The following is a 14,680-nucleotide window of genomic DNA, read 5'->3' as shown; positions in this document are numbered from 1 at the left end:
CCTGTACAGGGGAGACCACTGTCAACAATGTCTGCTCATCCGTCGTCTGGTCAGGTGAGCCACTCTCCCTCCCTGCACGCTTACAGTACTTCAACTATTTTTATCATCCTGATTTTGTGGTATGCTGGTCGTTTAAGCTAGTATAATGCTGGTGCAGATATTTAATGTCATCCTGTGTATTATCATCTCAGTGATGTACCCGGTGTTCACTCCTCTCACTGTAATAACTATCACAGGATCAGCGACCTAAAGGAGGAGGTGGTAGACAGAGTTCTAGAGGCGGTGGCGGGGTCAAAGTTTACCTACACGCTGTGACTGATGAACAGGCGGCAATACTTACAGATACAGGTAGGTTGTATTTTTAATATGCTTTACTTTTTTTAAAAACTGACAATAGATGAAAGCAGAATAAAAAGTAGACAGAAGAAATGTAGACAGATAGCATTCACATGTAAACATCAGAATCAGTAAAGCCATGAAAATGGTGGACAATAGAAAAGAAATGATCAATTATTATGATGATTTTGATAATTATAAAGAGCAGCTTTATGATTACGAGTAAATTACTAATGATCTGTGTTCGATGTCAATACTAAAAATAAACCATAGCATTAGCGCAATCAGCCGTTACATCTCCTCGTAATGATAAATAAACAGTTTAAAAAATTATCTTTTATAATTTAGACAATTGTGTATGCGCATTGAAAAAACCTTATAAAAAGTATTTCTTTTTAAAGTAAACACACGCCCCCTGGAAGAGGTAAAGAAAAACACAGGCGCTGACATACAGTTTGACCCCAACCCCTCACCTGTACCAGGTATGAAGATTCTTATCATCCGCGGTCTTCCTTCTCAGATCGAGGCGGCAGTCAGGCTCATCAGCCAGAAGACTGGTTTAAAGGTTTGTTTTTTGACAACCAAATAAATATTAGAACAGTATGCAACACACTATAGAGAAGGAGATAAAAAAATACCTTACCTAAAGACACAAAATACAAAGAGCCATCTCCTGTATTAAAAAACAATAGACAATACAAGTAAAGTTTGAACACAAATACTCAAATGACTTAATAAGCAGTTTTCATTTAATTGACCACACTGGTCTTCACACAGGACCCATTACCAGACCAGGCCCAGACATTCTGGCTACAGTGGGTGGAGGCCGCGTTCCCTCATCTCGACTCTCGCGCCTACTTCCTGCCTCCTGTCTACGTCAACCGCGTGCCCATGACTAGACAGGCAGCTGCTGGTCAGGAGGTTCTCGTCCTTGAACCAGCACCTGGACAGGCTGGTCAGTCTAACCAAGTGCCGACGAGTTCATCTTCTGCTGCTCCTCTGTCCATTCCTCAGCCTCCTCGTCTTCAGGACAGTGATGTCAGAGACGATGCTGCCATGCAGCGGATGTTTATTTGTCTTCAGAAAATGTTTGAAGAGAACAACGATGTCGTGGTTGGACTGACTCAGCTTCAGTTCGGAGAGTACCTGGGTGAACCTTGTTACGCTGCCGCCGCTACCCACCTACCCCGACCCTCCAACCTTCCTCCTTCTCTACCACACAACTGGAAACAGGGAGACTTTGATGTGCTTCTGATTCATCGACAGTACGGACTGGTAGTCTGTGAGGTGAAGGCATTGGGTGACAATATCAAAGATTTAAACAAGTCACAGCAGGATGTAGACAACAACATTAGACAGAAACTAAGTAACGCCGTGTCACAGCTGGACAAGGCGGAGGCCATGTTGTCTCACCTGGTGTCCGACATCGCTCCCGGTCTGCCCGTCACTAAGGTCATCGCCTTCCCCAACCTCACGGCTCGTCAGCTTCAACAGGCCATCTCTGGTGACAGCCTCCTCATTCAGGTTTCAGTACCTTTCTGTTACCTTACAAGTCTTCTATAATATACCTTATAAAGTACCTAAATGTGTAAAAAAAAAAAATATTAATAGAAGACAAACCGGTAATGTGGACAGAAGATGTGAATGAGAATGAAATGTTGTGATAGTGTATCTGTATGTATAAAAAAAGAGAAAATAATTGTTTGGGGGAAGGGGTGTGTATAAATATCAGTGTCAGGAACGGCGTCCACACGTTTGTATAAGTGACGGTTGTTATCAAATCGAATTCACACTGTAGTGTTACTTGGAAAATAAAATTCTTCTTTATTTTTTCTTCTGTGGTGCACATTATTTTTTTAACTCCATCTCAGCAGGACTTGTTTCAATAAAGTCATTGCATGTAGACAGCTGTTCTATCTATTTTAACAACAATATTATCCAGCCATTCTAAGCTACTGTTTCGTATTTAAATTGTATTTAATACTTTAATGTTGAGGGTTGGTTAGTTTTGGTTAGGTTTACTTTCATCTTCTATCTCTATATTTAACTCTTGTCGCATGACATGATGTGGATTCCCTACAGGACCTGTGTCGGTGTCTGGGAACAACAGATCCCTCCAACATCCCAGGTCTGTGTCTGTGCTGTGATCAGTTGTCTGACCCCAAGACCCCGTGTGACGTCAGTAGTCACGTGCTGAGGGAACTCGGACACTGGTGGCAGCGACGTGTGGTTGAGGCTGGACCTGACAGTCACATGACATCTAAGTTGTACAAGACACTGGTAGCCAGGTAAGTATGACAATAATGTGTAGTCACAACACTGTCACAGTCTAAGCCTGTCGTGTACGATGTTAGATGTGACATCAGTGCTCACGCCACTGCTCTCGTCAGAGAAATCGTCAACAGACTAAATTTCAAAAGTAAGAGTTTTATCTTCATCAGGGCTTGGTAACTGTTACCAGATGTTACAGGTGATATGTGGAAATGTGATGATTGGCAACGCAGCAGAAGTCCATAACGCCGATGTCGTAATCAATGGCATGTTGGTTGGTCCTCAATCTACGGTGCCAACCTCTCCAGGAAACTGAGAATTTGCAGTTGCTAAGATTTCCAACAACACTTTATTCACAGTATATACGACATTTCTCATTTGCAGACACGTTTGTAAATCAGACACACGCTGTAACTACACTAACACCTGCTGACTTCACAACTCTGACCTCAGTGACACACCTTATATTACATTTTACATTGTAAACATGTCATTATCAGCAGTCAGTTACAACCCTAAAATACAAATGATCGTCAGATCACATTATTGTTGTTTACAGGAATATGTTGACAAATACCTTTTGTGTAGATATAGAAATTCGTTAAATTAAAAGTTTAAGTGCATCTCAAATGTTGGAATCTTTGTAGTGTGTATAGAATATATGTAACACGTGACCCACCCTAGAAAGGCCATTTTTTCTTTGAAGATTTTCCCGCATTTACACAAAGAAAACACGGAAACAAAAAAAAAAAAAAAGCACACACACACCGAAAGACACTGTTCTCATATGATAATAAACAAAATACAAAATGTGTAAAGTGCATACTCACTCTCCTCAGGAGCATGCTCTTAGCGCTTAGGAACAAGAACGAAACATGGACAGCATACGAGGGAAAGGAAAACAAACAAATAACACACAAACTATAAAAAGATTAAACAACAGTTCTAATGATAAATAACAACAAATCATATACAGAAAACGCAGAGGAACCAAAAAATAAGCACAGGAACTGAGAGTAACATGATATTGCTAAAGAAGACGAGCATAGAAGTTGTCACAAAGGACTAGCATGGTGGGAAAGGGTGTTAGGAATAATTTTAACGGAAGAAGTGCGTTTTCAGTGCATATGTAGCTCATCAAACCTGTATTCATCCACTGATGTAGTTTCAGGTTCAACCAAAAAATAAAGATGTTGTAAGTCCGACTGTTTGCCAGAGGCGAACCATTGTCACAGTGTTATAATTATTCTCTTGTTGTTTCTAAATATTTTTTTTCTACCAGCTCACTAACTGCTTTCTGTAAACTTGTTAAACTTGAAACACATTTTACCTTAAAAATTGTATTATGCTGTTTTGCATTGTGCTGGAGTACTTCAATACTTAATTTGAGCAGATCATTGTGTCTATTATAGAAGTAAGCTTTAGAAAGTTTCTTCAGTTAACATAAGTTAGATAGTAAAATAAAATGTCTCTTTAGTTTTAATAGAAGTTATACACTTTTGTGGGGAAAAAGAAATACAGTTAACAATTAACTTATTATTAATTGCAAAATAATAGTAAAAATTTTTGTAAAAGACATCAACTGATGTGACTCTACTAGATTCTGCGGTCCGGCGACAACAGTGACTGTGCCATGCACATGTCCTCCACGTGTGAGTGTCAAGACCCTGGGTCAGGCCGTGTGGTGGACAGGAGAGTGCTATACTGCTGTCATCACACTCTTCCCGGAGCAACTTCACCTGCTACACCACCCTCCTGACAGACTCTTTGTCACCGGACCGCCCGGTACAGGTAAAACTGTGGTGCTGCTGCTGATGGCCATACAGTGGCTGCGGTGTGGTCACGACGTCTACGTTGTCAGTACTTGTGATGGGAGTGAAGCAGCGTGCATGATGTTGTATCACCTGTTGCTGCAGTCAGTAAAGACACAACAGTCAGCAGGTGTATCTCCCGGTCAGCCTCACCCTCTTAAGTATTTGAAGTATGATCTTTGTAAAGGTAAAGACGTGGAGAAGGCCGTCAACGCCTTGTCACAGGCAGCAAGAGGAGGGTCGTTGTACGTCATCGTTGATGAAGTGAGCGGGTGAGTAGTACATCGTGTGATGTGATGATAGACACACAGGTAGATGTCGCTCGCTGTGATCTTATATAATCACCACCAAGTGTTTTACAGGTGATATTTCCTCAATGAAAGGAACACCTGCCCTGCTCACGCAAGTTTCGTACCAGGAACTATTTTTTTTCGCACAAGCTTTTTACAATGACATACGTGGTTACCAAGGTGACAAGCCTCGACCTCGACCTTCCGAAATAAACGGTAGTTCGCGTGACTTTGTCGCGGAACTCTGGGGAAGAGCACGTGAAGATGGTCAGAGGTTGCGATGCCTCTCCCTCTGTCTCATCACACTCTCGACACCTCTACTAACTCACGCCGACATAACGTGTAGGCGCACACTTACACTAAATTGCTAATTACCTTTTACTTGACTCAAGAGCCCCCAGCGTACCTCCCCAATAAACTACACCAGGCAATTTAGTGCGTTTAAGAACGTTGTTAATAATCTAGATTCTTTTACAACAATTTACAGATGATACACACTCAAAATATGGCCGTTATCTAGGGTGTCCTGTGATTTCTCTACCCCTAGTCTAGGTAACATGAGCCACTAATCAGCTTAACTAATACACACCGCACATGCACTTGCCACTTATCTTTACACACAAGTCTCTAGTCACTTGAGGGGCCCCTCCGTTGTTGACGTCCGAGAATCCGTTGATGATGCTCCGTCGGTCGTAGCTGACTCCCTCGCAAGCGCTGAGTCTCTGGCACCGCCGCGTGCCACCACGTGTCTGTCTCACGTCCCTAGGCCGGACTGCTGTCTCAAGCTTCACAGCGCCTAACAGGACCGACACTTATCTACCAGCTTTGCCTCTACTGTTTGCGACCAAACAGACACTGGAGATGAAGCCTCGTACACTCTGCGACAGAGCGGGTCTTCCACACCTCTGAGTCGGTTGTGCTGGAGTTGTCACGATTCCCAGACAAACTCACTGCGGATAATCTGAACAGCCTTGAACAGATTTCGGCTACAACCTTCCCCTTCGAGCATCAGTGCGAAAGACCACGAGTCTTGACCGATCACAGTATTAAATCCTCATCTGCGAGGATCATCCTCTCTCGTGATTGGCCAAACATTCCACAGACTCACTTCGACTATTCCACTATCCAGATTCATCCAATCACACTCAGCTAACATATGATGGACAGGTGGTCATTTTGGCTTATTCCAGCCCACACTACAACCCGCTCTTTACCCCCACCCACTCGTGACGTAGTCTGCGACTACGGCGCCGTCCAGTCTGGCTTCCCAATCACCCTGTGTCCAGCGGGTGACAATAAAAGGTAGCACTGTTGTCCTGTTTCAGGTGTGTCGCGGACTTCTATAATTAACGGGCGTAGGCTGATTGATGCTCTCCCGTTCTCTGAGAGATCCCCTGCACCGACAACTAACACCCCGCATTCCAACCTGACTTTGATCTATGTCCGTCATGATGTAAGTGGTCCGTGGGTCTACTGATTCCAGGGGAGGTAAACGGTGGTGAGACTTCTTGGCCCTTTGTCCACCCGACGGTCCAGTGCCGCCAAAGGCCGGCTACTCGTCTCGACATACCTCACCGCAAACACACCCTGCAATTACCCATTCAACCTTCTGACAGTCTGCTTACCAGCGCGTCCGCCTGTTTCGTGGAGGGAGCAGAAGTGAGACACCAACACTATAGCCCTATACTAGTTATCACATGACAGACGTAAGCTTTTATTTAAACAATAGGTATAAAAGTAAACAAAGACGAGATTTATGTGCTTCAAGACTGATTGTCAAATTAAATGAGAAAGTTGTGATTTGTCCTGATGAACACATTGCGACAGTTAGCGCTGAGTTGAAGAGAATGAAGTTGAACAAAGATGTGCAGCAGATGTAATTAACTCCATTAGGGAGAGTAGCAATACTTAAGTCCTTAATTTTATCAAAATTAGTACACCTTTGGTTACTACTACCTAACCCTCCAGACTTTGTTATTAATGACATACAGAAATCTATCTTTAGGTTTGTTTGGAATGGAAAAAATGATAAAATTAATAGAAAAATATCCATTAAAAATATCCAGACTGAAGGCATGGGCATACCTGATGTTTAAACTTATAAGAATGCGTTAAAATTATCATGGCTGTGGAAAATAAAGAAAAGCAACCACAGCTGGAAAAAAATCTTCTGTCTACACATAAAATAATGTTATTTGGACAAACTGGGCCATGCAGTTTGCCACTACATGTATATTAATGCAAATAGCTTCTGGACGAATGTACTAAAAGCATATAGGATATTTGGAGAGAATATAGTGTGTGATAAACATGAAATTTTGTCAGAACCTATCTTTTGTAACGATAGAATATCAATTGGGAATAAGTCAATTCTATATAGAAGATGGGTGGAGAAAGATGTATACTCAATTAAACACTTGACAGATGAAAGAGGAAACTTTCTATCATAACAAGCTGTTCAAAATAAATATGATTTTAACATTGACTTTGTCTCTTTTAATGGTTGCATAAAGGCCATAAAAACATACATAAACTTAAATAGAATGAATAAAACAGATTTATCTCCTTCTACATATGACATAAACAAAACTTTAAGAATAATTTGATCAATACAGAAAGGCGCAAGACCATATTATGATAAAATGTTATCTAACGCATGTATACCAAACTGTTGCTTAAACTGGGATAAAAGGATAAATGGAAATGTTGATTGGCATGTTATATTTAAAGCAATGGCTAATATGAAATATATTAAATTAAAACGGCTTCAAATCAGAGTGTTACATAGAATCCTGGCGACAACAGTAATATTATTCCACATGGGACAAGAAGAGGATGATGTCTGCAGCCTTTGCAGAGATGATAAAGAAAATCGTGTGCGGACGTTTTGCCGCATTATGTCAGAGAGAGAGAGCTTACTTACTTCTCAAAGAATGAAAGTAACTACTAGATTACACAATAATTCTTTATTTCAAACAAATTTTACACACAGACTTCACAGACAGTTCACTTTGATTGTCACAGATTATGCGCAACAGCTTTGAGAAAAAACATTGATACAATGGCGAGAGAAATGTGTGAGCTAACGGTTCACATGAGGAGGGATAGTGAGAGAGAGTTCACTGATACATTGATACAATGGCGAGAGAAATGTGTGAGCTAAGGGGCGTCACACACTTGACTTCGGCTAAAGGTCCCGCGTGAAATGCCGAAATGAAGTGCCCCGCGCCGAAACGTCCGTCGACGAAACGTCCGTCGGCGAAAAGTCCGTGTACCAAAGAAAATATTCAGCATATTTTTTGGAAGTGTAAATATGTTAATGTTTTTTGAAAAAATTACAAAATTGTATATTAGACAAATATACAAATGCTCCTAAGATAACTTTTAGTGAACATTTGATTTTGTTTGGATGCAATAACAACTTTGAGACAGATGTTGCATTTGATTTAATTTTATTGCTGGCAAAAGCATACATATATTCTTGTATATTTAAAAAAGTCATTCCCCAGTTAGAACCCTTTATCCAAATATTGAAACACAGATATTCAATTGAAAAATTTAATGCATGTTTAGAATTAACCGAAGAAAAGTTTGCTAAACACTGGCTATCCTATGAACAACTTGTTAACTAAACTAAATACTGATTATATACATTTATCTGATCTTGATTATCAAAACATACATATGTCTTGATATACATTAATATTGTGCTGTCATCCTATGACACATGGGCTCCAAGGTGCCTTCTATGATGATTGCTTTGTTTGTGTGGCTTCTCTGGGCAGATGGATGTATTCTTAAAATGTTTGTTAATTTATGTGTATATGTTTGTTTTTTATGTTGGTATATTGTAAAATATTGCTTGTTAGTTATGTATACTTATATTGTTATGAATCTGTAAAAAAATCATCTATCCCTTATGTCTCCTCGTAGTCTGGATACTCTATACCTACTTGAAAATGTGTGTGAATAGACATGTTTTCCTTCCCTGATTTGGTATTTGTATATGTGAAGATAATATATGGGTGAGCTATGCGTCAGATGTAGCTTATGTCATAAATGTATAGATAAGTATAAGTTCAGTGTACAGCTGAAATGTGCGAACTGCCTGAAATATGTGTTATTTATTGATAGATGTTGAAAGCTATCGGTATTTGTGTAGGCTACAACTAAAAGACAAACCACTACAACCTATACTGTTACTAGCATCAGGTTTCATAGGGTAGGGCATGATGAGATGGAGGAAAGATTTGTGTAGATTGTCAGAGATATGTTTGTTGATCTATTTATGTAAATTGATGTGTGCGGTAGTTTTTGTTATGTTTTGTATATGTATTGTTTAATATAATATATATACAGTGTCAGTGAGCTTAGTATACAAGTAGCCTCCCCTTGACATCAACGTGTTACACAATTACAGTCTAGTCACACACAACACACACATACTCTGAACACGTGACTTTATTGTCAATTAAAGTGATATTTCTGTTCATGAAACTTCATAAAATACTTTGACAGGAATTGAACACTTGTGATGTTTGTGACTCGACGACCTTTGATCAGCGGGAAGCTTTGTGTGACGGTAACTATAGCAACACTCATGTCTGTCACAGGTCATACTTCCACACTGTGTGTGACAAGCTGCTGACACAAGTTCCTGATCTCCATCTGTGGCCGGCAAGTTGTTACCATGAAGACACACCCGACGGCTGGCAAGTGGAACATTTAACCAGACCCCTCCGCTCTCCACCGGCCGTCGTCAGGGAAGTCGAGCAGGATACGTTTATCACTAAACACCGTGATGTCATGCCGTACAGTGAGCGAGGTGTACCCGACGACACAGACGGCCCGCCAGTCACACGACTGTATCACCGAGGTCAAGGTCACTCAGGTCGCTGGCCAGGTGACTGTGTGACGTGCGGTCGTGACGTGGCCAGCTTCCTACACAGTCTCCGTGTTGGTGTTACAGGTAGGTGTGGGTATTGTGTAGTGTCACGTCTGTTGACAGATAAAAACCGTGTGATAAATAACAGGCAGGTGAGAAACAGTCTTGTGAATATGAATGTGAGATGTTGTTTGTCTAACTACCTACAGGGTGACAGCTCTTCATACCATTCCGTCTTTGACCTTTTATCTGAACCATGGTTTGTGTGGACTGGTCATCTCTGAAAGTGTGACATCATTACCCAGGTTTCTGAACCGGTTTCCTTATCTTTACAAGGTGTCTCAGTTTCTAGGACATTTTTATTTAACTGTAACATCTGCGTCATCTATCTATATGTTAGACCTGTTCATCACTTGTATTACTTGTGTCTACTTCACTGACAATCCATGTTTGACACTGCTGACCACTCAGTTTTCCGTTGTCTGATGTGCGGATCTGTGCCTCATGGCTGCACTGTCTGTAGAGTAGATGTTTGTGTCCTCTTCATCTCAACGATGTGACTGACGATGAGTGTGATATCAGGGATTGGTGGTTGTCTGTCGTCTGCTCCATGTGTGTTTAAGGCTACTGTCACGTGATCTTGTGTCTGGATACTTACCTGTGTTGTCGTACAACTGAAGTATTCAGGTGAATCTGTGTTCACCTCCTCTTGACTGTGTGACACCTGTAATGTTGCTGTGTGTGACGCCGTTGTTTGTGTTGTTTACTTTGTGTACAACATGTTGAGTTTACCTGTAGTGTGATTGTGTGTGGAGTCTGATAATCTACATGGACATTGCTGACTACTTATGTCAAAGCTAATTGCGGAAAAGTGCGCTATCAAGATTCCATTATTATTATCATAAACATTATCATTATGTATATTATCATTATTTTCATTACGCTCACTGTGTAAGTCACATGTTACTGTCATTTTACGACGTGTTTATATCCATGTGTCTGTCAGTGTGTACGCTGTATCTCCGACAAGTGACTAACAGTACAAACTGACTTTGAATGTTAACAGAAAATGTCACGACAACAGCCACGAGCGTCACCTCCACCAACGGCGGCACAACACCGCCCTGCCTGCAGTGGAGAGACGTGCTGGTGTTGGACTGGTGTGACGTTAGTGACGACTCGGGTATGGTGAAGGGACTGAAAGGAGCGGGTATCCCAGTGCAGGTGATGAAGGACGATGACATGGAAGACGTTGCAACGGCCCACAGTGACGTGGTGTGCGTGACGAGTGGAGATCGTGTTTGTGGTCTGGAGAGAAAAGTTGTTGTCTGTCTGAATGATCTAGTTACAACCCGGATGTTCTCCATGTCGCGCTGTACGTCACAACTTTTGATTGTATCAAAAAGAAGAGTATCTGACGTCATCACACATTGACGTCATGGACATGTGGTCTATGATATTATTATCTACACATGTTGCGTACGACACATTTATATATACGTGTTGTGTATTGCACTCACAACAGTCGGTGTCTCTCTTTACACAACAACTAGTGTTAACTTTAATATCATACGTATGCACACAGATGAGGTGACACTTTTATTGCAGCATGTAAATACGTTTTACCCCGCTTCGGCCATTGTTCTGACCTAGAACCAGCTGGTTCATGACAGAATATTTTGTTTAATTTTTGTCGATTTCACTGTTGATGATGATTCTACAAGCATCGCGACTCTTTTTCGCTTCCTTAAGTACTCATCACATTTAAATCTTGTCTAAACTTTTAAAATATTTCAACTCCTCAAATGTGAATCATCTTTTTTCTCACTAATTCCATGTACACTGCCACCCTCAGCCTCTCTTTTCTTTCTTTGCCAATAAATGTGTGTGTGTTTGTTTGTGTGTGTGAGTGTGAGGCTGTAGCGGACAGGGGTATGAGTGGATGAAAGGTTGTCACTCGTGAATGTCCTAATGTTAGTAGAAATCGTGGGCCTCGTGATTAAACTAAAGTTTTTGGAAAAAATTCTACTTTTTTTTATCAACAATTCGAGAAAGTACATGCACTGTAGCTGCAACATCACCAGGAGCAGCAGTAACTGTGTGTCGGGCTGTGGCAGTAAAACGTTTAAGACAAAAATGTTTTTTTAAATATTAACTTTCTTGTTCTTTTCTGCAGTGGACTGTTGAATATGTTCCAGTAATTTCTTTTCTTGTATTTGTTTATGAATTCACACACAGACTGTGTCACACTAAGTCGTGTACAGACCTCCCTTCAAACCGTTATTTTGCCAGAGCAGCTGTCAACATGTCTCCAAGATCTGAGAATGACGAACCTCACGTGACCTGCCCAGTTGGTTACCCAAATAATAAAACCCATTCTCGTGTGACTTTGTCATTTTTCTCACAGTTACCTTCTACTCTCCTCAGCAGACGATTTTGATTCTGTTGCTAATTTGGTCTCTGAATGATTAAACGACAAGAAGTGAACAGGTCGCGACTTTCAAATGAATAAAGACTTTTAATTGTTATCCAAGGAGCTCATGTTCACAAATGTCTGTCAGTCCTTTCACAATCACACTTCTTACAACACCAGCATGTGGCTCCACGGTGTTAGTCTGATTGAGGAACCTGGTCAGTCCCGCTACACTTGTTTGTTTGTTGTCACAGTACTTTCAACCCAAACACTTGTAACTACACTAATAATTCTCATACTTTGATCTTTACGTGTGTGTTTTCCCATGTGCGTTAATGTCACGCTGGTTATCTTGAACATCTTCTGCAGTAGGGTATAGATATTAATGTTTTATGTTCTTTTTACAGCATAAGTAAAGTAGACAAAAATACAAGACCATATTATTCAGTGAAGCTTGTCTCGCTCTATCAGCCAACAGACAGACATCCTGCACCAATGGTCACACCCGTTACAACATACCCTGGTGTTGATCAAAACAATTTTTGGTGATTTTTTTCATTTATAAACATAACAGCCTTTTTGCTATATCTGTACTCGCTGCAGACATGACATTCCGAAAAAAAGCCGTTGAAAGGACGGAGTTATTCTCTGGGAAATCCCGATAAATTAGATTAAAGAGTAAATGTTGATGACCAGTTAACTGCTTGACTGCTAAAATTTCAGATAAGCAATTTACCAGTCATTGCATGTACTCCATACTACCGGGTGTCTCTTATTTCTAGTGAACTAATCTTGATTACAGCAACAACGCCACCAGAGACAGACACCACACCGCCCTGGGGACAATGAGACTGGCCGTCAGTGTTGTTGTTTTAACGGTAATTAGCAATCTTAAGCAGTCATCAGTAGTAATGAGCAGTGAGGAACTGCGATTAGTTTTGATGAGAAGTATGGGAATATACTCAGACGTGTACAACCATTTCTGGATAAGGATGAGCCAGACCATTTCCCTAATGTTATTACATGTATAGTGTTAAAAGATTCAGATACACAAGGTAAGACTGACAAGCTACGTGTGTGTAACTTTGTGCGTGTGTGTGTGTGATTCTGTGTTTAAGAAATTTTGACCTTTGATCATTTATTGACACCACCATAGGGTTCATATCAAGGGGTAAGTCGTTATTATTAAAAATACACTGGGTAGGTAAACAATGAAGACATTAAAAATATGTAGTCTGTGGCTCACACGTGGTTACAAATACAATCATCTAAATACCATCGTCATGAGCTTACATAGTAAGTACTAAAGTGTTGTCTGTGGAGCACACAAATAACGAGCAGCCACACAACAAACGTGTGTAGTGAACATACCCACAGAAACATCACACATTATATAACATTAAACTATTTTTGTTCATCTTGTTTGACACCAGCATGGCGCAGTTTATAGACTATATACACAAAGCGTGACATCAGACTAATGGTTACCTCAGAGGTATCTGCCATGACCTCTGACCCACTGTTAGGGTCTGTAGGTCTTGCAGTGCTGGCATGTGTTCTGATGTTGGTATAAGCTTGACAGAAAGAGTACACGTGCTTCATCTTCTGTTTCTAAAACAGTCTTTCAGCCTTTGCAGGAGTGTAGGTATGAATATATTAACACTTCCTACACCGTGCTGTAACCATACAAGTCCATAAGCATTTACACACAAAGGTGTGCCTAACTGTTCTTTCCCAATTCGTGCAAATGTACATTTGAAGTCAATATTTGATAAATCTTACTTTGGATACAATACAATTCGCAAACTGATTGTTGAAATGCATTGAGCTGACTGACAAGCAGGATATTAAGTTGTAATATTCAGGGTATCATTGTGTACATATGAAGAGTGTATTCTGCTTGCCTGCCACTCGTGTGTGAACCGGGGTCAGAGCTGTAACAAAGGTCGCTAATACAATCCTGTGTGCAGTGTAGCAAGACATATATTGCTCATAAGTCTTAATAAACTTAGGGTCGTCTGGGCAAATGACATCTATGTTTGTGTATCCGCCGTCATTCGATACGTCAGGGTTCAACGGGGAGGATGTAACGTATCCCATGTGTATATACAAGTGTGTGAACAGCTGACGAAATTTTAAACCATTCATCAAGTGTTTCAATCGACTCACTGGGGCCTAAGCCTCGAGGAAACCAAAGACCATATCCTGCCCCAACGGTCACACTCATAGGAACATCGAACACACCCGGATGTTGATCTATAATACTTATTTATTGAGTTTACATTTCTGTTTAAATATAACAATACCCTAATGTACACTCATGCCCACTACACATACATTATGATGACATTAAAGCTGAACTATTATTTCGCGATTCGGGAAACTCCGATAAAGTAGATCGACATTGAGAAACACTTTTACAACAGAGTACACAGCGCTTAGTTCCGCCATCTTGCCATTCCTCGTCGTGACCACAGAAAGAGAAATAACTCAGTTATTCCACTGTGAAAGCGCGAGAAAGATTTATTTCAGGACAGGTGAGTACTTAGTTCCTTCTGTCGTTGATGTGATAAAGATTTCAATACAACGATAACATCGCCATCGTGGCATGAGGAGGAAGACAGGCTGTGAGTGTGTTTGAGGTCCTCACAAGTAAGGAGCAATACTTAGCAGT

The 14,680-nt window shown here is 40.8% G+C and overlaps 3 protein-coding genes across 3 annotated transcripts in view; all 3 read left to right on the top strand.

Annotated features, from left to right (window-relative positions):
* The window catches only part of LOC112567888, a 77,051-nt gene extending 65,849 nt beyond the window's left edge, over positions 1 to 11,202 (top strand). The window contains exon 4 of the mRNA XM_025244762.1: positions 11,082 to 11,202. The gene's annotated coding sequence lies outside the window, so the exon portion shown is untranslated. The remainder of the gene's footprint in view (positions 1 to 11,081) is intronic.
* Positions 4,387 to 9,501, top strand: LOC112567474. The gene is made up of 3 exons (XM_025244167.1): positions 4,387 to 4,690; positions 9,322 to 9,385; positions 9,472 to 9,501. The coding sequence occupies exons 1-3, from the start codon at positions 4,422 to 4,424 to the stop codon at positions 9,499 to 9,501; spliced, it is 363 nt and encodes a 120-aa protein (XP_025099952.1). The 5' UTR covers positions 4,387 to 4,421.
* LOC112567891 lies at positions 8,248 to 11,083 on the top strand. Its single transcript, XM_025244766.1, has 2 exons — positions 8,248 to 9,677; positions 10,660 to 11,083. The coding sequence occupies exons 1-2, from the start codon at positions 9,515 to 9,517 to the stop codon at positions 11,025 to 11,027; spliced, it is 531 nt and encodes a 176-aa protein (XP_025100551.1). The 5' UTR covers positions 8,248 to 9,514; the 3' UTR covers positions 11,028 to 11,083.
* Positions 11,203 to 14,680: the final 3,478 nt, after the last annotated feature.

The sequence above is a fragment of the Pomacea canaliculata genome, linkage group LG7, assembly GCF_003073045.1.
Source record: "Pomacea canaliculata isolate SZHN2017 linkage group LG7, ASM307304v1, whole genome shotgun sequence".
Lineage (NCBI taxonomy): Eukaryota > Metazoa > Mollusca > Gastropoda > Architaenioglossa > Ampullariidae > Pomacea > Pomacea canaliculata.
Note: the sequence above shows the minus strand (reverse complement) of the source record. Positions and strands in the feature narration are given on the sequence as shown.